The sequence below is a fragment of the Microcaecilia unicolor genome, chromosome 12 (assembly GCF_901765095.1).
Source record: "Microcaecilia unicolor chromosome 12, aMicUni1.1, whole genome shotgun sequence".
NCBI lineage: Eukaryota > Metazoa > Chordata > Amphibia > Gymnophiona > Siphonopidae > Microcaecilia > Microcaecilia unicolor.
Genome location: NC_044042.1, coordinates 43411161 through 43434568, shown reverse-complemented (window position 1 = coordinate 43434568; position 23408 = coordinate 43411161). Strand labels below are relative to the sequence as shown.

The window sequence follows — 23408 nt, the reverse complement described above, 5'->3', positions numbered from 1 at the left end:
CACTGGTGCCCCATCAAAATAACTATGTTCTGAGCCTCTCTGAAAAAAACTGTTTGTATAGCCAGAGAAAACATTGCAGGCACAAGCTTGGGAGATTTATGGTGCCTAGGACCCCATGTACCAATGAACTTTGACCTTTCTAGCTGAGAAGAGAATCTTTTCTTGCATTCAAGACAATCTTGCTTAAGTAGACTTGACTTGCTGTTAAAACAACAGTGGCTAGAGCCAAGGGAAGAGTGAATTGCATCACCTAGGATTTGGGGCATCTTTTACTAAGGCGCGCTCACTTTTTTAGCGCATGCAAAAATTGTGGGTGCGCTAAACATTAGAGACACCCATAGATCATTTCCCTTCTTGCCTCTTCCTAGTCCCCTTCTCCCAACCTAGCCCTCTTCTCCCACCCATATCCCCAGCATCTGCCATTTTCAGCCCCCTGCCTTTTCCTATGCTTATCCTCTGCTTTAGCCCCCAACCCCAGCATCAGCCCCATCTTCAAGTCTTAGCACCTTCCCTACTCTCTCCCCTCCTTGTCTAGCATCTGACCTCTGACTCCCTATTTGCCCATTCCAACTCTCTCTCTCTCTCTCTCTCTCTCTTCATATTTATACAGATATGACCTTTTTATAATATTCCTCCACGGTGGATAAGTACATATGACACGTTCTAACATATGGTATCATATAGCCATTTCTAGGGACAATATCTGGGACCCAATTTTATAAAGGCTAATAAACACTTACATTGTCTGTATAAAATGGATTAACAGAGGCCCTTTTGGAACCCACATATGCATCCTGTTAGAAAATCAGGACCAGAATGTCATATGAATGAGAATTGGAAGGTTTTAGGAAATTTTTATAACTAAGAAAAGTCATATTAATGGCCTTGATTTAGAGTCAACACAGGTATACGATTTGCCACTGCCTCCAGTTGACAGCCCACAAATTAAAGTCAGATGTCTGCAATCCATGTTTACGTTGACATGTGTCATAAGCTATCTGAATGCCCCACATTTGACTAAACTGTAGCGGAAGGGCTGCTGGATATTTAAATGTTCTCATTATAAAGAGAGGCAGGCTGAAGAGCAGAGGTACAGCGTTTCAACAGACTCTGAAAGGACAAAATGGAATCAGACTTCAACACCACTACAAATTACCAGGAGCATTTTAATCCCAAGGACTATCTGGAGGCATACCATGGTGATGGAATAGGGCTTTTCTTTTCTGATGGCTACCTGCAGTTCATCCTAAAGAATTTGTTTAAAACATTCACCTCAGGTGGGTCGTTCTATCTCTTACCTTTGCAAGATTAGAAGTGTTTCAGTTAAAGATTCTACTACTACTACTACTACTACTACTACTTAACATTTCTAGAGCGCTACTAGGGTTACGCAGTGCTGTACAGTTTAATAAAGAAGGGCAGTCCCTGCTCGAAGGAACTATATATATTTGTGTATGTGTGCACACTCAGTTTCATTTTTAAATGCAAATGTCAGTACTGGTGGCATTTTTACATGGACATTGGGCCAGGGCAGAGCAATACTAAAGTGAAAAGCTGTACTTGAAAATTAGGATGTTAGAATAATTTATGTTAGTTTTTTAGCTATATTCTGGGCTGCATTGAAGTTTTTCCTAGAAAAATACTTTACTAATGAAGAGTTTATTCAGGATTTGAATTGATACATCCTCTAGCAACTCCTGACATGGGTGAAAACACTCAGGGACGTTTCTACGTCCAGCAGATCTTATAGGAACTTTCAGCTAGGGATGTCTCCTAGTACCAGATTAGTCATATGACACATTTATCTACTCCTACCCTAGCTGAAATAACATTTAATCATCTCTCTGACCTCATCTGCAACTTTCTTTAAGTTAGTCACCTTATTTTCTAACTCCTCTTACTCTCTTACCTATCTATGGGGCCCTTTTACAGAGCGGTTGTAAGCCCAACGTGGGCTTACCACTCGCTCTGTCAGGACTACCGCCTGGCCAATGCGGCCACCGGCGGTAGTCCCACGCCAAGTGTGTGCCAATTCTGAGGGAAAAAGAAACCCCCCAGAAATGGCTTGTACAGCATAACCTGGCAGTAATCGGGCATCACCACGTTCTGACCGGTTACCGCTGGCTTAGTGCAGAAGCCCTTATCACCGCCTAAGTGGGTGGCAGTAAGGGCTGCAGTCGCATGGCCATGCGGTAAGAATTCTCTTAAAGCATGGCCATGTGTGCCTGGGATCCTTTTACCCTCTGCAGTAAAAAGGGCCCTGGCACATGGGAAAAATGGCCCCCGCTGCTAGCGCAGGGCCCTTTTTCCCGCAGCTTGGTAAAAGGACACCTCTATGTTTATTTATTTATTTATTTATTTATTATTACATTTGTACCCCGCACTTTCCCACAGAAGCAGGAACAATGCGGCTTACATAGCTAACAGAATTACAATTATTAGATTCATTAAGAAGAATATTAAGAACTATAATGTAACATAATCATAGAATGCTTTAAGTATATGTTAATTAACATGGGAAGGAGTAATGAAGATAGATAAGGAAATGGGGATGGTTATGATGAAGAAAGGAATGAGGAAGGGAAGACTAGGATAGTATGTTCCATCTTTGCTTATGCCTTACACTGTCTCTTCAAAACAAAACAGCAAAAGTAGAGGCTGACAAATGTACAAACCAATAGGGAGATAATATCAAAGAGCAGTTTATTCAGAATATTCATATCAAGGACCCAACACGGTCTGTGTTTCGGTGCCAAAGCACCTGCCTCAGGGGTCACAAACAACTTTCTCTGAAAAGAAGCTGATTGTCTTTGATGAATCCTTTTTGTATGCACGTGGTTAAATAACAATTTGATCGGTTTGCTCGGTTCATTCTTCTGTAAAATTCATGTATTGTACTTCTCTTCTTTTATAATTAATGTAAGCCACATTGTGCCTGCATTTGTGGGAAAATGTGGGGTAGAAATGAACCATAAATAATTAAATAAATAAAGTTAGGCACGATTCCCGGGCATAAGAGCTATTCTATAAACCATGCTTAAGCGTGGCTTATAGAATAGCACTTTTTCAATGGCAATCTTTTGGGCAACCTATATAGAATCTAGCCCATCATGGACTAGATTCTATTTATGACGCCTAAAAAATCAGTGCCGAAGATAATACGCCTAGGCGTATTCTATAAATTTCACCTGAAATTATGTGCAGTTTATAGAATACGCCTACATTTAGGCCAGTGCGTAGCTACATGGGGCCAGGGGGGCCTGGGCCCCCGTAGATTTGGCCCTGGACCCCCTGCCAACGACCCTCTCGACCTCCCTCCCGCCGTCAACCCGCTGTCGCCGTCGCCTGCCTTTGCTGGCGGGGGACCCCAACCCCCATCAGCTGAGATCCACTTCTTCTCGCAAAAGGCTTCCATCTGTTTCTGACGTCCTGTACGTTTCGTGCAGGACGTTAGAAAAGGAAGCCTTTTCTGAGAACAAGAGAACCTTGGCTGGCGGGGGTTGGGGTCCCCCGCCAGCAAAGGTAGGCGATGTCGGGTTGGCGGCGGGAGGGGGGTTGAGAGGGTCATCGGCAGGGGGGGGGCAAAGTTGGTGGTAGTGGCTGCGGCGGGGTCGGCAATGGCGGGGGGTCGGCGGCGCCTGGGGGGGCTAAAATGTGCCCCCTCACCTTGGGCTCTGGATCCCCCTCCTGCCGAAGTCTGGCTACGCCCCTGATTTAGGCATAGTTTATAGAATACGTTCACCACCCATTTCATGTGCCTGTATTTAGTTGCGGCCATTTACGCCAACTAAAACCTGGAGTAAATGTTGATGCCTAGGTTACGGGTAGAACGGGCAAATTCTATAACACTGCACATAAATTCTAGGAACACCCACAACCTGTCCATGCCCCTCCCATGTCCATGCCCCCTTTTCAGATCCGTGTCTTAGAATTTACTTGCATCACTTTATAGACCATGCTTAGAAAGTTGTGCGCATAAATTCTAATTACAGCCATTTAATGGCAATAATTTCCTGTTAAGTGGCAATTATCGGCACTGATTGGCTTGTTAAGCCAATTAAGTTGCGTGTGCAAAACAGAATAAGCACAGTTTTGAACGCGCAACTTAGACTGCGCTACATAGAATTTGGGGCCATGTGTACAATGATCAGTATGTTCAACAATGTATTTAACTTAGAATGAGGAAAGGATACATAATTCAAATACTCAAAGAATATGGACATTCCTTAAATAGAAGTCTTAAAGATGAAAGTATAGTAAATAACAAACATTGACTATGATAAACTGCATTTAAAAAAACAGGAATAAGTCATGATGGAATCCTTTATAAAGTGTCATACTCACAACCAATTACAGAAAGGATAATGAAGGTCACATCAACTCATCTGTAGTTTATTTTTTTACTATACTAAAATACCTTCTCTAGTGGAGAAATTTATGTGGCTGAAATAGTTAGCCAATGTTATCAATTTGTTAAATAAATTCCAGTTTGCAAGGCAGTTAGATCACTTACAACTCTTTACCAAGGTCCATCAGAACCATTGCAGATCATCCAACATTCCGGAAATCACTGAAGACCATGTTATTCAGAAATGCCTACCCTGCTGGTTCTCCCAGCGACTCCACTGCTGGACGCACACCAAACTAAAGACATTTGGACATATTCCCTTCCCTACCAGCTTGCCCTCTATCCCCATCCATTCCTATTCTTCCCCATTATCACTTGTAGATTTGCTGTATTAGTTTCATTTTGCTACATTGGCACTTGCCTCTGTGGTGCACTGTAAGCCACATTGAGCCTGACATTGTTGGGAAACTGTGGGGTACAAATGAGATAATAAATAAATAAATAAAACACAAAGCATGTCTCACGATGTTTAAAACTGTCTGTTGCTGTTTACCTTTGTTCTAAAATTAAAAGAAAAATCACTTGAATGTGTTATCACTTCTTCTAAAGAAATGAAAAAAGACATCTTTTAAAAGAAAGAAACTTTAATTAAAATAAATTCAGTCTTAATAGAATAAAAAGATATTGCTTATAAACTGAAATTTGAAGCAATGCTATAAATAAGTTAATAGATATAGACTTCTACCTGGTATTATGTTCATACAAGTATGGAATAAATTTAAACCCCAATAAATCATAATGGGGTCCTTTTACTATGCCACAAGACTTCTGCTAGAGGCGTCATTGGACATGGTATCTAGAGTGGGCAAGAGCAATTGGGTATCGCTCCTGCCCGAAAACCCCTGGTCAGAAGACCCCCTGGAATGACCCTCCCCTCAGACCTCCCTGGACCACCAATTAGAAGCTATCAGAAGGCACAAGGGGAATGGGCAGGCCTGGGGAGGAATACGGACATTGGAGGGGGACCCAGATCTGCAGCCCGGGAGCATCAGGTCGCAGATTGGTCAGTAAAATAACCACAGCTTTTAGCTGGAGTTATTGTACCATGCTTTTTGGCCCTAACATGACTTGCGATGTATGACCACAAGTCACATTAGGATATTAGCTTAATAATGAGATGCAATGTCCATTTTCTTGTTACATAATTTTCCTGAAAGACATTAACTATTCTATTATTAACCTACATTCCTAACTGCAAAAAATATACGTATATACAATTCACCCGATATTCAAAACCATTTAACTGGCTAGGTATGGCACCTGGCCAGTTAAATGGCATTTAGCCGGCTATCCAGCAATATTCAGCAGGAAATAGCCAGCTGTCGCCTGTTGAATATTTCTGGTTTGTGCTTAGTAGATAGCTGGTTATACCACGTGATATAACTGGCTATCCGCTGATTTTCAGTGCTTCGCTGGCTAAGGTTGGTGGCCAAATGTGGCCACGTCAACAGTAGATATATCTTTGGCTGGTTCCAACTCAACTGGACAGTGCTGAATATTGACTTAGCCTGTCAAGTTGAAACCAGCCCAAAATAAACTGGATATTCAATGCTGGTCATCAGAAACAGCCCAGCATTGAATATCCAGACTCAGCACCAGTGGCGTAGCGAAGGCGGCTGCCACCTGGGGTGGTTCGCCATTGTGCACCCCCCCCCCCCGAGTGCAGCATGACCCCCCCTCGGCGCATCAACCCCCCCCCCTCGGCGCATCACCCAAGTCCCCCTCCCCCCCCCCCGAGTGCATTCTTGCCTGCCTTGTGCACACCACTGGGGGTTGTCGGTTCCGCTGGTTCCCTGCTCCCTTTGCCCCGGAACAGGAATGTTCCAGGGCAGAGGGAGCAGGGAACCAGCAGAGCCTACACCCCCCCCCCCCCCAGCGGCATGCACCCGGGGTGGACCACCGCCCTGCCCTTGCTACGCCACTGCTCAGCGCTGACCACAGGAGGCAGCCCAACTCCCTCCCTTGGTCTGAATATTGGCCCCAGTATATTTAGCTGCGTGCAGGCAAAAGAACTCTTTTACACAATCACAAAATCCATATTTATCTTGAGCTTGCTATATGGAGGCCTTTTGAAATCACTGCAATATCATTCAGATCTGTCTTGTGAAACATATCAGCAAAGACAGATTCTGTTTGATTCCCTTCATTCTGTCTACACTTAGCACTGGAAATAGTTACCTTTGGTCTCTAGTTCACCATCGTCACTTCTGCAATCAAGAGGGGCATTTTCAATCTGGGATGCCCATCTCTAAGGGCGCCCTTCTCCGAGGACGGCACTGCGAAGGGGCGGGGCCAATCGTATTTTTGAAATGAGATGGGCATCCATCTTTCATTTCGATAATACGGTTGGGGGCGCCCAAATCTCAACATTTGGGTCAAATGATGAGATCGCTGGCTGTAGAGATGGGCGCCCTCGGTTTTCAGCCATAATGGAAACCGAGGGCGTCCATCTCAAAAATGAATAACTCCAAGGCATTTGGTCGTGGGAGGGGCCAGGATTCGTAGTGCACTGGTCCCCCTCACATGCCAGGGCACCCTAGGGGGCACTGCAGTGGACTTCACAAATTGCTCCCAGGTACATAGCTCCCTTACCTTCAGTGCTGAGTCCCCCGAAACCCACTATCCACAACTATACACCACTACCATAGCCCTAAGGGGTGAAGGGGGGCACCCACATGTGGGTACAGTGGGTTTCTGGTGGGTTTTGAAGGGCTCTCATTTTCCACCACAAGTGTAACAGGTAGGGGGGCCTGGGTCCACCTGCCTGAGGTGTACTGCACCCAGTAAAACTGCTCCAGGGACCTGCATACTGCTGCGATGGACCTGAGAATGACATTTGAGGCTGGCATAGAGGCTTGCAAAAAAAGTTTTAAAAGTTGTTTTTTTAGGGTGGGAGGGGGTTAGTGACCACTGGGGGAGTCAGGGGAGGTCATCCCTGATTCCCTCCGGTGGTCCTCTGGGCAATGCGGGCACTTTTTTATGACTTGGACCTAAAAAACAAGGGACCAAATAAAACGGACCAAATTCTCGCCAGGGACGCCCCTCTTTTTTCCATTATCGGCCGAGGACGCCCATCTCTCCTCGGCCAATAAACACGCCCCAGTCCCGCCTTTGCTACGCCTCCAACACGCCCCCGTGAACTTTGTTCGTCCCCGCGATGGACTGCAGTTGGGGGCGCCCAAAATCAGCTTTCGATTATACCGATTTGGGCGCCCGCGGGAGAAGAACGCCCATCTCCCGATTTGTGTCAAAAGATGGGCATCCTTCTCTTTCGGAAATAAGCTGGCAAGTCTCCCTAGGGGAAATCACTGTTCCTTTCCTCTTTTTCACCTGTTCTCTCTCAGCTTCCCCAAACCTCTCAAGAATTCTCCAGGCATTCTCTCTTTGGTCCTTTCCCTACTTGTGCGTGAGCAGAGGTATTCTTTCTATCCCTGCTTACCTTTGTGGGAGGACAAGAACATAGTAACATAGTAGATGATGGCAGATAAAGACCGGTATGGTCCATCCAGTCTGCCCAACAAGATAAACTCATTACATAAGGTATGTGATACTTCATATGTGTATACCTGATCTTAATTTGTCCTTGCCATTTTCAGGGCATAGACCGTGGAAGTCTGCCCAGCACTGTCCTTGTTCTAAAATTTCTGAAGTTGTCATCAAAGCCCCTGAAAAGCTCCACCCCAGACCCTCCAAGTCTATTCAGCCAAGATCAGGGCAAAGACCATAGAAGTTTGTCCAACACTGGCCTTGTTCTCCAACTTTTGAAGCTGAATATGTCTAGCCACGATCAGAGCACAGATCATAGAAGTCTGCCCAGGACTGGCTTTGTTTCCTAATTACCGGCGTTGCCACCTAATCTCTGCTAAACTTCTTTGGATCCGTTCCTTCTAAATAGGATTCCTTTGTGTTTGTCCCATGCATTTTTGAATTCCGTAACCAAAGTAAAAGACTCTGTACTTTTACCAGAAAGGGTCAGTGTTCCTACACTACCCTTCTCCTCTGGCATTGAAACTGGAATGCCACTGCATTCATATTCATTCTATAAGCCTATACATCCCGGCTTATTCCAATCACACAATTCTGCAACTGAATGAACATCTTCCTCACAGAGACCATCAACAGTGGATACTTCACCTCTGCCAGTATTCCTAAGTAATGTCAAATGTTCAATGGAATGCCTATTATTCTCTTTTAATTAAAAAGAAATCCTTCTAAGAGAATAGGGACCTTGTTTGCTTTATGTCTTAAGTGTGTATTCTCTTCTTCAAAGGTAACAAAGGCCTTGATCATTGTCTCTAATTTACTTTCCAAATCATTTTTCTGGGTTCCCAGACAGAACATCAGAGTAACAACTCTATCAGCTCTGCCAGCTTTTGAATGCTAGTAGTCAATGTCTCTTTACATTGCTTCAAATTACTATGGGGTCCTTTTACTAAGGTGTGCTTAAAAATGGCCTGCGCTAGTGTAGGTGCGGGTTTTGGGTGCGCGCAAATTCATTTTTCAGCGCTTGTAAAAAATGCTTTTTTAAAATTTTTGCCGAAAACGGACGTGTGGCAAAGTCAAAATTGGCACGCGTCCATTTTGGGTCTGAGACCTTACCGCCAGCCATTGACTTACAGCGGTAAGGTGTCACACGTTAACCAGGTAGTAATGACCTACAAGCATAGAAAGTCACTTGATGTGTGTCCGCTATGCACATCAGAAAATAAAAAAATAACTTGCGGACGTTCATAGAGGACACGCATCAAAAATGAAATTACCGCAAGGGCCACGCGGTAGCCGGACAGTAGCTCCAAATTGGAATGCGTTGACCACGCGTAGATGCTTATCAGCCTTATTTTTGAAAGTGATGGGCGCCCATATTTTGACCCAAATCAGGAGACGGGCGCCCATCACACAAAGGCGCCCAAATCGGTATAATCGAAAGCCGATTTTGGGCATCTTCAACTGCAATCTGTCGCAAAAACGGGCAGAGTTGACGGGAGCATGTCGGAGGCATGGTGAAGGTGGGACTGGGGCATGTTTATCGGCCGAGGAGAGATGGGCGCCTTCGGCCGATATTGGAAAAAAGAAATGCGTTTTTAGCGAGAAGTTGGGTCACTTTTTCTGGACCCTTTTTTCTCATGAACAAGCCCCCAAAAAGTGCCCCAACTGCCCAGATGACCACAAGAAGGAATTGGGGATGACCACCCCTGACTCCCCCAGTGGTCACTAACCCCCTTCCATTAAAAAAAAAACAACTTTAACAACTTTTTTTCCAACCTGTATGCCAGCCTCAAATGTCATACCCAGCTCCATCACAGCAGTATGCAGGTCCCTGGAGCAGTTGTTAGTGGGTGCAGTGGACATCAGCCAGGTGGACCCAGGCCCATCCCCCCCCCCCACCTGTTCCACTTGTGGTGGTAAATGGGAGCCCTCCAAACCGCTCCCAAAACCCACTGTACCCACATGTAGGTGCCCCCCTTCAGTTATAAGGGCTATGGTAATGGTGTATATTTGTGGGCAGTGGGTTTTGGGGGAGATTTGAGGGGCTCAGCACCCAAAGGAAGGGAGCTATGGACTTGGGAGGTATTTTACTTTTTTTTTAATTGTTACAAGTGCCCCCTAGGGTGCCCGGTTGGTGTCCTGGCATGTGAGGGGGACCAGTGCACTATGAATCCTGGCCCCTTCCATAACCCAATGCCTTGGATTTGTTCGTTTTTGAGCTGGGCGCTTTTGGTTCCCATTATCGTTGAAAAACGAAACCACCCAGCTCAAATCCGCACAAATCCGATGTATTTGCCCAGCACAAACCGTATTATCGAAAAAAAAGATGGGCGCCCATTTCTTTCGAAAATACGGTCTGCCCCGCCCCTTCACTTACCCGTTCTCGGACATAGACGCCCATGGAGATGGGCGTTCGTGTTCAATTATGCTCCTCTATGCGGCTTAGTAAAAGGGCCCCTAAGCTGCTCACTCATAGAGTGTAAGGCAGTCAAAACCAACCAGCAAGCTGATTTCAAGCTTTCCTTCTTGCCAGTGAGGGATAAACATAGGCGCCCGGTATAAGAGGCTTGGAGAGGCTAAGCCTGCCCCCTGCTGCAGCATAATGGATCAGCTGTGGAGTCCAGCTGCTCTGAGGGGATTAAATTGTTGATTTACCTCCATCCTCACAGCAGGAGCTGCAGTGAAGCCCTCTAGCAGTTGTAGAAATTGGTTTACCTTACTGCTGGGAAAGCAGGGGGGTTGGCTGGAGGTGTCCTGAGTTGCCAGGGAGATATTTAAGGAGGATGACTTCCTGACCTGCACTGAGGACAGGTAGCAGCAGAACGGATACTGGGCCAGCATGATCAGAAAAAGTCACCAGACAACAAAGGTAGAAAAGATCATTTTATTTTCATTATAGTGTTTGGAATATGTCCACTTTGAGAATCAGCTGCTCAACATTAAAAGTTTATTTATTTACTTATTTATGGCATTTTATCCCACATTAAACATGAATTAGGGTGTTTTGTGGCTCTACATGAGAACTGTGATGATATGATCCCTTGTTTCATTTTGTTGACGGTCTGCATTTTCCATATGGGTGGTATATTGGTGTATTAGGTCTGCCCAGTGTAATATTTATGATACAGTAAGGTTCTGAGTGTGTTTTTGGACAAAGTTGTGCATAGTGTTTTGCAGTTGAGCGATTGTGGTTAGAATATGCTTTGAGCAACCACTTTATTCTTTGACATATGATACATATCTAATATCTAAATTTAATTAAAGGTATTAATTGTGACTTTTATTTTTATTTATTTATTTTTTCTGCGTGTTATCAGACAATTATGGATTTAAGCTCTACCCCTGACCCCACCCCTAACCCCACCCCCTTTAGCCTCCCCAAACAGTTGGGCCACCTACCACCTATGGGGATAAATATTGTTCCTATTTCCTCCCTACATCTCTCAATGATTCACATCCATCTGTGAATGATTCTACATAAAAATTCCTAACCAATGATTTAAAATATTCTGCAATGTGCTGTTTTTAGTATACAGAATTCACTTCCTGCTTCTAAGACTTACTGTGTTTTAAACTGAACCATAACATTGTGCTCTTTATCTCGTGTGTGTGTGTGTGTGTGTGTGTGTGTGTTCAGCTTCGTCTTTTCTGTTTGCTGTCCTGCATCCAGTGCTACAGCACTAAAAAAAGGTTATTTACAGAACAGATCCTCTCAAAATTGATCTTTCGTTGCCCGCATTTTCCACTAATTGTTAGAAGATTTGTTTATACCTTATTAGGCGGTACCTGTATACCCCCTTAATGTTAAGACTTATATAAGCAAGAGTTGTTCACAGTGAATTCAACTTTTGGGGGGGAATTAAAATATGGCTTTTATTTAGCTCAAATTAATAGTTATATAGATTAATTGACAAATTTAATTAAGTTCTGATTAAAGAAATATGAGAAACTTGCTATCTCTTTATCTCAGCAAGATGTTATGTGTGATGTTTCCACACAGAGTCAATACCACATATTTATTTTAACTTATCCTCTGTTTGCTTGAATGGACTTAGACATTATGCTACCTGCTGTTAGGCCAGTACTGCTCTAAAAAGAACCTGATTTAAAAACAGAATTTCACTGTAGCAACATTTCTGATGTTAGCTTAATTTGAATAGAAGTTTATCACCTCTTTGCAGGAAGAGATCCTTCCTCCCCCCTTTGGTGAGACATTGTTCTCAATGGCACATCTTTCTAGTCCCTCTGCTGGGTTGGAGACCATCCAAAAGCCCACTCCAGGCTATTCAAATCTATCTGCCATCACTCAGTGGCGTAGCCAGAAGTCAATTTTTGGGTGGGCCAACAGGTTGGATGGGTGGGCACTAGACCATGGTTTGCTGGTAAATGTTTAACAACAGGCTCTCTCCCCGGTCCACCTCTGCGCCCCCCCCCCCCCCCCCACCTCCCCTCCAAATTGCAGAGCTGGCTATAGCCGGGGAGAGAGCCTGGGGGGGGGGAGGAGGCAATGCATTACTCTCTCCAGGAAAAAAAAAATGATCCCAGGTTCCAATCTAATTCATGTTTAATGTGGGATAAAATGCCACAAATAAGTGAATAAATATAAACGTTTAATGTTGAGCACCTGATTCTCAAAGTGGACATATTCCAACACTATAATGAAAATAAAATGATTTTTTTTCTACCTTTGTTATCTGATGACTTTATTTTTCTGATCATGCTGGCCCAGTATCTGATTCTGCTGCTATCTGTCCTCTTAACTCTGTTTCCAGGGCTTCCTTTCCATTTATTTCTTTATTTTCCTCCTTTCTTCTTCATTTCTTGCTCTACATCTGTAAGTAAAAGCTGGGTCCTCCGCAGACTTGACTGTCCAGTGGATCCAGCTTCTGCCTGTTTTCCCCATCCATGTGCAGTTTTTCCTCCTCTCTTCCTTTTCCCTCATATCATCTCTTTCCTCTCTCTTCCCTCCCCTCCATCCATGTCAGCATTTCTTCTCTCTCCCTTCCCCTCCATCAATGTGCATCTCCTTCCTCTGTCTTCCCTCCCCTACATCCATGTCCAGAATTTCTTCTTTCTACCCTCCATCCATGTGCACCTCCTTCCTGTCTTTCCTTCCTTCCCCTCCATCCATGTCCAACAATTCTCTCCCTGCCCTCCCCTCCGTCCACCCATGTCCAGCAACCCTCCTCTCTCCCCTGCCCTCCTTTCCATGTCCAGCAATTTCTCCTCTCTCCCTGGGCCCTGTCCTCCCCTCCATGTCCATCGATGCTCCTCTCTCCCCTTTGACCATCTCCCTCTCATTCCCTCTCCAGCACTCCCATTCCCCCCTCTGTCTCTCCCTTACCCAGTCTCCTAAATTCCTCCCCCATCTTTCACCCACTTCATTAGTCCCCCATTCCCCATACTCTGTACTCACCACCCTCCCAGTCCCATCCATCTCCTGCTCCTTCCCTCTGCTCACCACCCCTCCCAGTCCCATCTATTTCCTGCTCCTTCCCTCTGCTCACCACCCCTCCCAGTCCCATCCATTTCCTGCTCCTTCCCTCTGCTCACCACCCCTCCCAGTCCCATCCATCTTCTGCTCTTTCCCTCTGCTCCCCACCCCTCCCAGTCCCATCCTTCCCTCTGCTCACCACCCTCTGCTTACCAACAATAAAGAACGACAACGTGGATGCAGGCAGCAGCTCACAGGTTTGCTTGCTGTGATTTGAGTGAATGGCGACGGCCGCGCGGGGGAGTAGACAGAGATTTTCTAAATGGCTTCCAGTTCCTTCCCTCCATCTCTAGTCGCAGCGGCGAACTGGTGGTAGTAAAAGCATAAAGCAGCCAGGCTCCTTGACTCCGTTCTTCGCTTCCCTGCCCTCTCTGCGTCCCGGCCGCCCGCCCGAAAGGAAATGACATCAGAGGATTCCTCTGATGTCATTTCCTTTCGGGCGGGTGGCCGGGACGCAGAGAGGGCAGGGAAGCGAAGAACGGAGTCGAGGAGCCTGGCTACTTTATGCTTTTACTACCGCCGCCTGCCAGTTCGCCGCTGCGAGTCTGGAGAGATCAGCTGAGCCAGAGTGGGTGCCGTTTCTGCTGCAGTGTGTGCACGCTTGGGCGGGCCTGAGCTGAAATTGGGTGGGCCTGGGCCCAATCAGGCCCACCCGTAGCTACGCCCCTGGCCATCACTTATTATATTACAATGTTACTATGTTATTATGTTCTTTCACATACTCCAACTCACTCACTCTCCAAACTTCTCTCTCTCTCTCTCTCTCTCTCTCTCTCTCTCTCTCTCTCTCTCTTATTCTGGCTAATACCCAGGAAATTCCATGTTATATAGGATTTGCTTCCTTAGTCATTAATGGTATGTCTTGTCATTGACTGTTGACAGGATAAAATGGAAGTAATGGAGCTTAGCATTCCATGATTGGTCCAGCTTAATGTGGATTAAGTCATGGGGATTGGTGCAAAGACCTAGTCAGTTTAAGCATACACAACCCATTCTCTGATAGATCCGTTAAAGCAGAGTCTCTGCAGATCTACCCTCTGACCACCTTCATGGGCAGGCATAATTGGGCTTAGGTTGTCTTGTCCTTGGATGTACCCAGATCACCTAATGCATCATGATTCTTCTGTCCCATTATATCACCTAGAGTAACAGTCAAGCTCCACATTGTAGTGCTCTTTGGTACAGCAACTTGGATCAATAATGCTGACAATTTAATTATTTTAAAAATACAGTTCAGACCTAGTTTGAACAGCTATGAAGTGCAGCCTAATTTAATCTAACTTTCATATAGCCTACAGGTCCAAAACCACTCTAAAACTAACCATAACATCCTCAGTGAGTTTTAGGGAATGTTTTCAAAAGAAGACTGAAGAGAGGGGGGCGGGGGGGGGGGGGGGAATTCCCTGGGTCCGGGCCCCCAAGAGGGGCCTGGTGCCAGAGTCTCTCTCTCTCTCTCTCTCTCTCTCTCCTGCTTCTGACGGGACCCAAGTGATCGCGTACTGACAGAAGCAGGAGAGAGAAAACTCCAGCGTCAGGCCTCCCCTTGGAGGCAGGGGAGGACCTGGAGCTTCCTCCAGCGCTGCTCTTCTGAAACCGAGCATGTCCTGAGGAAAAGCAGCTGCAGGGGCAGGCAGTCAGCACTGGAGGAAGAAGATGTCCTCTGCTGGCGGGGCCTGGGATCCCTGCCAGCCAAGATATTGCAGCAGCAGCAGTGATGGGGGGGGGGGGGGTGGCAGCGATTGGGGGGGGGCAGCAGTGACAGCGATGTGGGGGTGGCAGCAATCGGCAACTTGGGGGGTGGCAGTGGCCCCACCCCAGGCCCGGTTCAGTCTTTCAGCGGCCTTGATTCAAAACTCTTTTGTAGAACTTTCTATTTTAATTTTTCTAAACCAGATGGTGTACAGGGGGACATCCTGATAGATATTGGCTCTGGTGCCTCCATCTACACATTCCTCTCAGCCTGTGAGTCCTTCAGAGAAATCATTGCCACTGATTACTCAGACCAAAATCGGCAGGAGTTGGAGGCATGGCTGAAGGAGGAGCCAGGGGCATTTGACTGGAGTACAGAGGTGAAACTTGCATGTGAGCTGGAAGGCGACAGGTATGGAGACATGTAGATATGCAACACAATTCATTAGCATCCTGAGAAACACACAGTACAAGAACAATTTTAAAAACCCCTTCTGTACTTGAAGCAGTATTTAATGCTAGAAATAAGCACATATAAATTTGCACCTCCGATAGATAGATAGATAGATAGATAGATAGATAGATAGATAGATAGATAGATAGATAGATAGATAGATAGATAGATAGATAGATAGATAGATAGATATTTTTTTAATGCATTCTGTATGACCTGTTCAGGTATAGCTTTACCCAGATTGAGTATAAGGATTCCCAGTACAGGGACTGGGGAGGCTATCCAGCTTATTTTCGAAAGAGAAAAACGTCTATAGTGCGACCTAAATCGGGAGATAGACGTTTGTCTCGCAAAGGCGCCCAAATCGGTATAATCAAAAGCCAATTTTGGGCGTTTCCAACTGCACTCCATCACGGAAACGAATAAAGTTGACGGGGGCGTGTCGGAGGCGTGGTGGAGGCGGAACTGGGGCGTGGTTATCAGCCGAGGAGAGATGGGCGTCTTTAGCTGATAATCGAAAACAAAAAGGCGTTTTTACCGTGATTTTGGGTCACTTTTTTTGGACCCTTTTTTTTCATGAACAAGTCCCCAAAAAGTGCCCCAACTGCCCAGATGACCACTGGAGGGAATCGGGGATGACCTCCCCGGACTCCCCCAGTGGTCACTAACCCCCTCCCACCCAAAAAAACCCACTTTAAAAACTTTTTTCCCAGCCTGTATGCCAGCCTCAAATGCCGTACCCAACTCCATGACAGCAGAATGTGTTCGATCCTGTCACAGCCTTTCCCTGGGTCAGAAGTGGCTCTCGGGTGCAGTACAGGGTCACATCAGCATTGCATTGTGGTGGGTGTAGGGTATTGGCTCCGTGATTTCATTAGCTTGTGTTACAGTCTCACAATGTTGGTAGTTGGTAGGCTCTTCTCCCATGGTGCTTTTCCCCCTGCCTACTAGGTCAGAGTGTGCCATGTTGTGTTTCCTGTTGTAGTCCATGCGGTAGTGGCCATTTTTGTAAGCCAGTTTTAGTTCCCTTTCCTGTGTTAGCCACGTTAGACAACTTAGTTCTTCCCTTGAATGTGGCTGAATGAGGGCATTGTACAGCATTCTGCCAGTTCTGACCTACTGCTCATCTCAATACCAGGGAGACTCGTTGCCAGTGGGGCACAACCTCTGATCTGCAGTTAACTGTGAGTAGAGGCGGTTATTCCAATAAAGGACGTTTTCGTAGAGATTAGTCTTCAGGTGTCAACTGGTGTGCCAAGGTTATTGTGTTCAGTACTGGTGTGCCAAGGAGTATTGTGTTCAGTACTGGTCTCCGTATCTCAAAAAAGATATAGTAGAATTGGAAAAGGTACAGCGAAGGGCGACGAAAATGATAGTGGGGATGGGACGACTTTCCTATGAAGAGAGGCTGAGAAGGCTAGGGCTTTTCAGCTTGGAGAAGAGACGGCTGAGGGGAGATATGATAGAAGTGTATAAAATAATGAGTGGAATGGATCGGGTGGATGTGAAGCGACTGTTCACGCTATCCAAAAATACTAGGACTAGAGGGCATGAGTTGAAGCTACAGTGTGGTAAATTTAAAACGAATCGGAGAAAATTTTTCTTCACCCAACATGTAATTAGACTCTAGAATTCATTGCCGGAGAACGTGGTACGGGCGGTTAGCTTGACGGAGTTTAAAAAGGGGTTAGATAGATTCCTAAAGGACAAGTCCATAGACCGCTATTAAATGGACTGGAAAAATTCCTCATTTTTAGGTATAACTTGTCTGGAATGTTTTTACGTTTGGGGAGCGTGCCAGGTGCCCTTGACCTGGATTGGCCACTGTCGGTGACAGGATGCTGGGCTAGATGGACCTTTGGTCTTTCCCAGTATGGCACTACTTATGTACTTATGTACTTATACAGCAGCAACCAGTCCTAGAGGCCTGCGTGTATGCAGGTCCCTGGAGCACTTTTAGTGGGTACCGCAGTGCACTTCAGCCAGGTGGCCCCAGGCCCATCCCTCCCCCCCCCCCACACCTGTAACACTTGTGCTGGTAAATGGGAGGCCTCCAAAACCCACTGTACCCACATGAAGGTGCCCCCTTCACCCCTAAGAGCTATGGTAGTGTTGTACATTTGTGGGTTTTGGAGGAGGGGGGTTGGGTGTTCAGCACCCTTGGTAAGGGAGCTATGCATGTGGGAGCTTTTTCTGAAGTCCACCGCACTGACGTAGGGTGCCCAGTTGGTGTCCTGGCATATCAGGGGGGCCAGTGTACTACGAATCCTGGCCCCTCCCATGGCCAAATGGCTCGGATTAGGACATTTTTGAGCTGGGCGTTTTTAGTTTCCATTATCGCTAAAAAAAACAAACACCCAGCTCAAAAACGTCCATTTTTTCGAAAATACGGTTCGGCCCGCCCCTTCACGGACCCGTTCTCGGAGATAAACGCCCATGGAGATAGGCGTTTCCGTTCGATTATGCCCCTCTATGCATAATTTTGTAAATATATATCTATGCATACTACACATGGACCACAGCATGCTTTTCTATTTGACAGTTTTTGGTTATTATGAATTGGGTTTCAATGAATGAGGTAGCTCTTACTATTAAGAAGACCAAAGCCATGGTTACTCAGGACATAAGAACATAAGAATAACCATACTTACTCAGACCAATGGTCCATCTAGCCCAGTATCCTGCTTCCAACAGTGGCCAATCCAGGTCACAAGTACCTGGCAAAAACCCAATTAGTAGCAACATTCCATGCTACCAATCCCAGAGCAAGCAGTGGCTTCCCCCTTGTCCATCTCAATAGCAGACTATGGACTTTTCCTCCAGGAACTTGTCCAAATTGTTTTTAAACCCAAATATGCTAACTGCTCTTACCACATCCTCCAGCAGTGAGTTCCAGAGCTTAACTATTCTTTGAGTGAACAAATATTTCCTCCTATTTGTTTTAAAAGCATATCCATTCAAATTCATTGAGTGTCCTCTGGTCTTTGTACTTTTTGAAAGAGTGAACAATCGATTTACTTTTACCCATTCAACACCACTCAGGATTTTATAGACTTCAATCATATTCCCCCTCAGCTCTTTTCCAAGCTGAAGAGCCCTAATCTCTTTAGCCTTTCTTCATATGTACATAAGTACATAAGTAATGCCACACTGGAAAAAGACCAAGGGTTCATTGAGCCCAGCATCTTGTCCACGACAGCGGCCAATGCAGGCCAAGGGCACCTGGCAAGCTTCCCAAATGTACAAACATTCTATACATGTTATTCCTGGAATTGTGGATTTTTCCCAAGTCCATTTAGTAGTGGTTTATGGACTTGTCATTTAGGAAACCATCTAACCCCTTTTTAAACTCTGCTAAGCTAACCGCCTTCACCACATTCTCCAGCAACGAATTCCAGAGTTTAATTATGCGTTGGGTGAAGAAAGAGTTTCTCCGATTTTCTTTAAATTTACTACACTGTAGTTTCATCGCATGCCCCCTAGTCCTAGTATTTTTGGAAAGCGTGAACAGACGCTTCACATCCACCTGTTCCATTCCACTCATTATTTTATATACCTCTATCATGTCTCCCCTCAGCCGTCTCTTCTCCAGGCTGAAAAGTCCTAGCCTCCTTAGTCTTTCTTCATAGGGAAGTCGTCCCATCCCCGCTATCATTTTAGTCGCCCTTCGCTGCACCTTTTCCAGTTCTACTATATCTTTCTTGAGATGCGGCGACCAGAATTGAACACAATACTCAAGGTGCGGTTGCACCATGGAGCGATACAACAGCATTATAACATCCTCACACCTGTTTTCCATACCTTTCCTAGTAATACCCAACATTCTATTCGCTTTCCTAGCCGCAGCAGCACACTGAGCAGAAGGTTTCAGTGTATTATCAACGACGACACCCAGATCCCTTTCTTGGTCCGTAACTCCTTGCATGACGTAGCTATAATTCGGGTTCTTTTTTCCCACATGCATCACCTTGCACTTGTTCACATTAAACATCATCTGCCATTTAGCCGCCCAGTCTCGTAAGGTCCTTCTGTAATTGTTCACAATCCTGTCGCTAGTTACTCCCATCTCTAAATCATTTATAGATATATTAAAAAGCAGCGGTCCTAGCACAAACCCCTGAGGAACCCCACTAACTACCCTTCTCTATTGTGAATACTGCCCATTTAACCCCACTCTCTGTTTCCTATCCTTCAACCAGTATTTAATCCACAATAGGACATTTCCTCCTATCCCATGACCCTCCAATTTCCTCTGTAGCCTTTCATGAGGTACCTTGTCAAACGCCTTTTGAAAATCCAGATACACAATATCAACCGGCTCCCGTTTGTCCACATGTTTGTTTACTCCTTCAAAGAATTGAAGTAAATTGGTCAGGCAAGATTTCCCCTACACAAAAGCCGTGCTGACTTGGTCTCAGTAATCCATATCCTTGGATGTGCTCTGTAATTTTGTTTTTCATAATAGCCTCTACCATTTTCCACGGCACTGACGTCAGACTCACCGGTCTATAATTTCCCAGATCTCCCCTTGAACCTTTTTTAAAAATCGGCGTTACATTAGCCACCCTCCAATTTTCCGGTACCACGCTCGATTTTAAGGATAAGTTGCATATCACTAACTGTAGCTCTGCCAGCTCATTTTTCAATTCTATCAGTACTCTAGGATGACTACCATCCGGTCCAGGAGATTTACTACTCTTCAGTTTGCTGAATTGCCCCATTACGTCATCCAGGTTTACTGTGAATTCAGTAAGTTTCTCTGACTTGTCCGCTTGAAATACCATATCCGACACCGGTATCCCACCCAAATCTTCCTCGGTGAAGACCGAAGCAAAGAATTCATTTAATTTCTCCACTACATCTTTGTCTTCCTTGATCGCCCCTTTTACCCCTCAGTCATACAGCGGCCCAACCGATTTTTTTTCCGGCTTCCTGCTTTTGATATATTGAAAAAAAAATTTACTATGTTTTTTTTGCCTCTAATGCTATCTTTTTTTCGTAATCCCTTTTGGCCTTCTTTATCTGCGCCTTGCATTTGCTTTCACACTCCTTATGCTGCTTCTTGTTATTTTCAGACGGTTCCTTCTTCCATTTTCTGAAGGTGTTTCTTTTAGCCCTAATAGCTTCCTTCACCTCACTTTTCAACCACGCCGGCTGTCTCTTGGACTTTCGTCTTTCTTTTCTAATTTGCGGAATATGTTTGGCCTGGGCGTCCAGGATGGGACGTTTGAACAGCATACATGCCTGTTGTACAGTTTTTGCCCTCTCAGTTGCCCCTCTAAGTTTTTTTTTAGATAGATATTGAGGGGCATTTTTGATCGGGGACGCCCATCTCTAAGGGCACCCATCTCCAAATGGGCCGACCGTATTTTCGAAATGAGATGGCCAGCCATCTTTCGTTTCGATAATACGGTTGGGGCCACCCAAATGTCAGAGATGGCCGGGTTTGAGATGGCCAGCTTCGGTTTTCGCCCATAATGGAATCCGAGGCTGGCCATCTCAAACCCGGCCAAATCTAATGCATTTGGTCATGGGAGGAGCCAGCATTTGTAGTGCACTGGTCCCCCTCACATGCCAGGACACCAACCGGGCACCCTAGGGGGCACTTCTAAAAAATGTAAAAAGAAATAGCCAGGGACACCCTTCTTTTTTCCATTATCGGCCAAGGACGACCATCTCTCCTCGGCCAATAAACATGCCCCAGTCACGCCTTCACTACACCTCTGACACGCCCCTGTGAACTTTATTCATCCCCGTGATGGACTGCAGTTTGGGGCAGCCAAAATCGGCTTTCGATTATACCGATTTGGCTGGCTTCAGGAGATGGCCGGCCATCTCCCGATTTGTGTCGGATGATGGTCGGCGATCTCCTTTGAAAATAAGATGGATAGTCATCAGTACAAACCTCCTGCACCACAAAAAACCAGCAGTTTGGTTCAATGCCAACATTATGAGGGCCACTCCCTGTATTGCAAAGTTGTAGTAAGATATCTTTGTTATTTACCCAGTGTCTGCCTGCAATTTGCCTGCATCAGCTATTCGCATTAATTCCCTAATCTGGCATGAAGATGATTTGAATAAAGATTCTTTTCTTTCGTAGGAATAAGTGGACTGAGAAGGAAGCCAAAGTAAGAGCAACAGTCAAACATGTTCTCAAGTGTGATGTCACCAAGAGCAACCCACTGGAACCCCTGGTGCTGCCAGCAGCAGATTGCCTGCTCTCATTTCTGTGTTTGCAAGCTGCTTGCACGGACAAGGACTCTTTCTGTTGTGTTCTGAAAAATATCTCATCATTGCTGAAACCAGGAGGGTATTTAGTAACGGGGGGAGTACTAGGTTCTAGTGTTTACACGGTCGGCCAGAACAAATTCTCTGTTTTTCCTTTGCACAAAGAGTTTCTGGAGAAAGCAATACCTGAATCAGGTTATGAGCTCCTGCAGCTGATCACCCAGCCTCACACTAATCCAGTTCCCATATCTCTGGCAAATTATTATGGCCACTTTTTCATTTGTGCCCGCAAGAAACCATAACCTGGTCAAACCCCATTTCCTGCCTCCTGGAACATGGGATAACAGAGTGCAGACCTCATCCAGCTGGTAGACTCTGTTTCCAGATACTCTTACCCCATAGTTCTATAAATGCTGAGCAGAGTTATAGAATATTACCACTTGCACATGGAATGTAATTGCTTAACTGGGAATAGCTATTAATAATTGGTCTTAACAAACATTAATTTGTACTAATTTACAGTTATGAGTATAAGCTATGACCCTTTTCTGTAAAGTAAGCACATAAATTGTCTAACACATAACTGCAATAGGGATGTTCATGTGGGAGGGGCTTGGGCGGGTCCTGGGCATTCCAACTGTTCTAGTGTGTACTTTACTGTTACTGCTACTTCTTATCATTTCTATAGCACTACACTAAACATGTAAGAGACAGTCCCTGCTTGACAGAACTTACAATCTATTCAAGACAAATTGTGGTAGGAATGATAAAACAGACATTGGTACTTCAAACAGCCCAGAACACTGCAGCCAGACTTATATTCGGTAAAACAAAATATGAAAGCGCTAAGCTCCTACGAGAAAAGCTACACTGGCTCCCACTTAAAGAACGCATCACGTTCAAAATATGCTCTCTAGTTCACAAAATCATTCGTGGAGAAGCACCAGCCTACATGTCAGACCTGATAGACTTACCACCCTGTAATGCTAAAAGATCATCCCGCACATTCCTTAATCTGCACTTCCCCAACTGCAAAGGTCTAAAATATAAACTAATACATGCATCAAACTTTACCTACTTGAGCACACAGTTATGGAACGCACTACCACGCAACTTAAAATTGATTTTCGAACTAACCAACTTCCGCAAACTACTGAAGACCCATCTCTTTAATAAGACATACCACAAAGATCAACAAATGTGAACATACACCACTCCTCCACAAATACTCAGATCAGTCTTATAATATTTGCTTGTTATATTACTATCATGTCTTATCATTATCATGTTACTCAAGATTCTTTTGTAGCACTAAATGTCTATTTATTTTCTAATATATTTCCACCATTCATGATGTATTGTAAGCCACATTGAGCCTGTAAAAAGGTGGGAAAATGTGGGATACAAATGCAATAAATAAATAAATAAACAAACAAACAAGTGAATAGGATTTAGGAAGGCAAAGCAGCCTCAAAAAAGTGGGCTTTTAGCCTAGATTTGAAGACAGCCAGAGCTGGAGCTTGACTTACTGACTCAGGAAGTCTATTCTAGGCATATGATGCAGCATAATAAGAGGAACAGAGTCTGGAGTTAGCAGTGGAGGAGAAGGATATAGATAAGAGAGATTTACCCGATAAATGGAGTTCTCA

At 45.1% G+C, this 23408-nt stretch overlaps 1 protein-coding gene across 1 annotated transcript; it reads left to right on the top strand.

Moving 5' to 3' along the window:
- The first annotated feature begins 1098 nt into the window (after positions 1-1098).
- On the top strand, positions 1099-22495 carry LOC115481732 (nicotinamide N-methyltransferase-like). The gene is made up of 3 exons (XM_030221082.1): positions 1099-1277; positions 15282-15489; positions 21632-22495. Exons 1-3 carry the CDS (start codon positions 1124-1126, stop codon positions 22059-22061), a joined length of 792 nt encoding a protein of 263 aa, XP_030076942.1. The 5' UTR covers positions 1099-1123; the 3' UTR covers positions 22062-22495.
- The last annotated feature ends 913 nt before the right edge of the window (positions 22496-23408 follow it).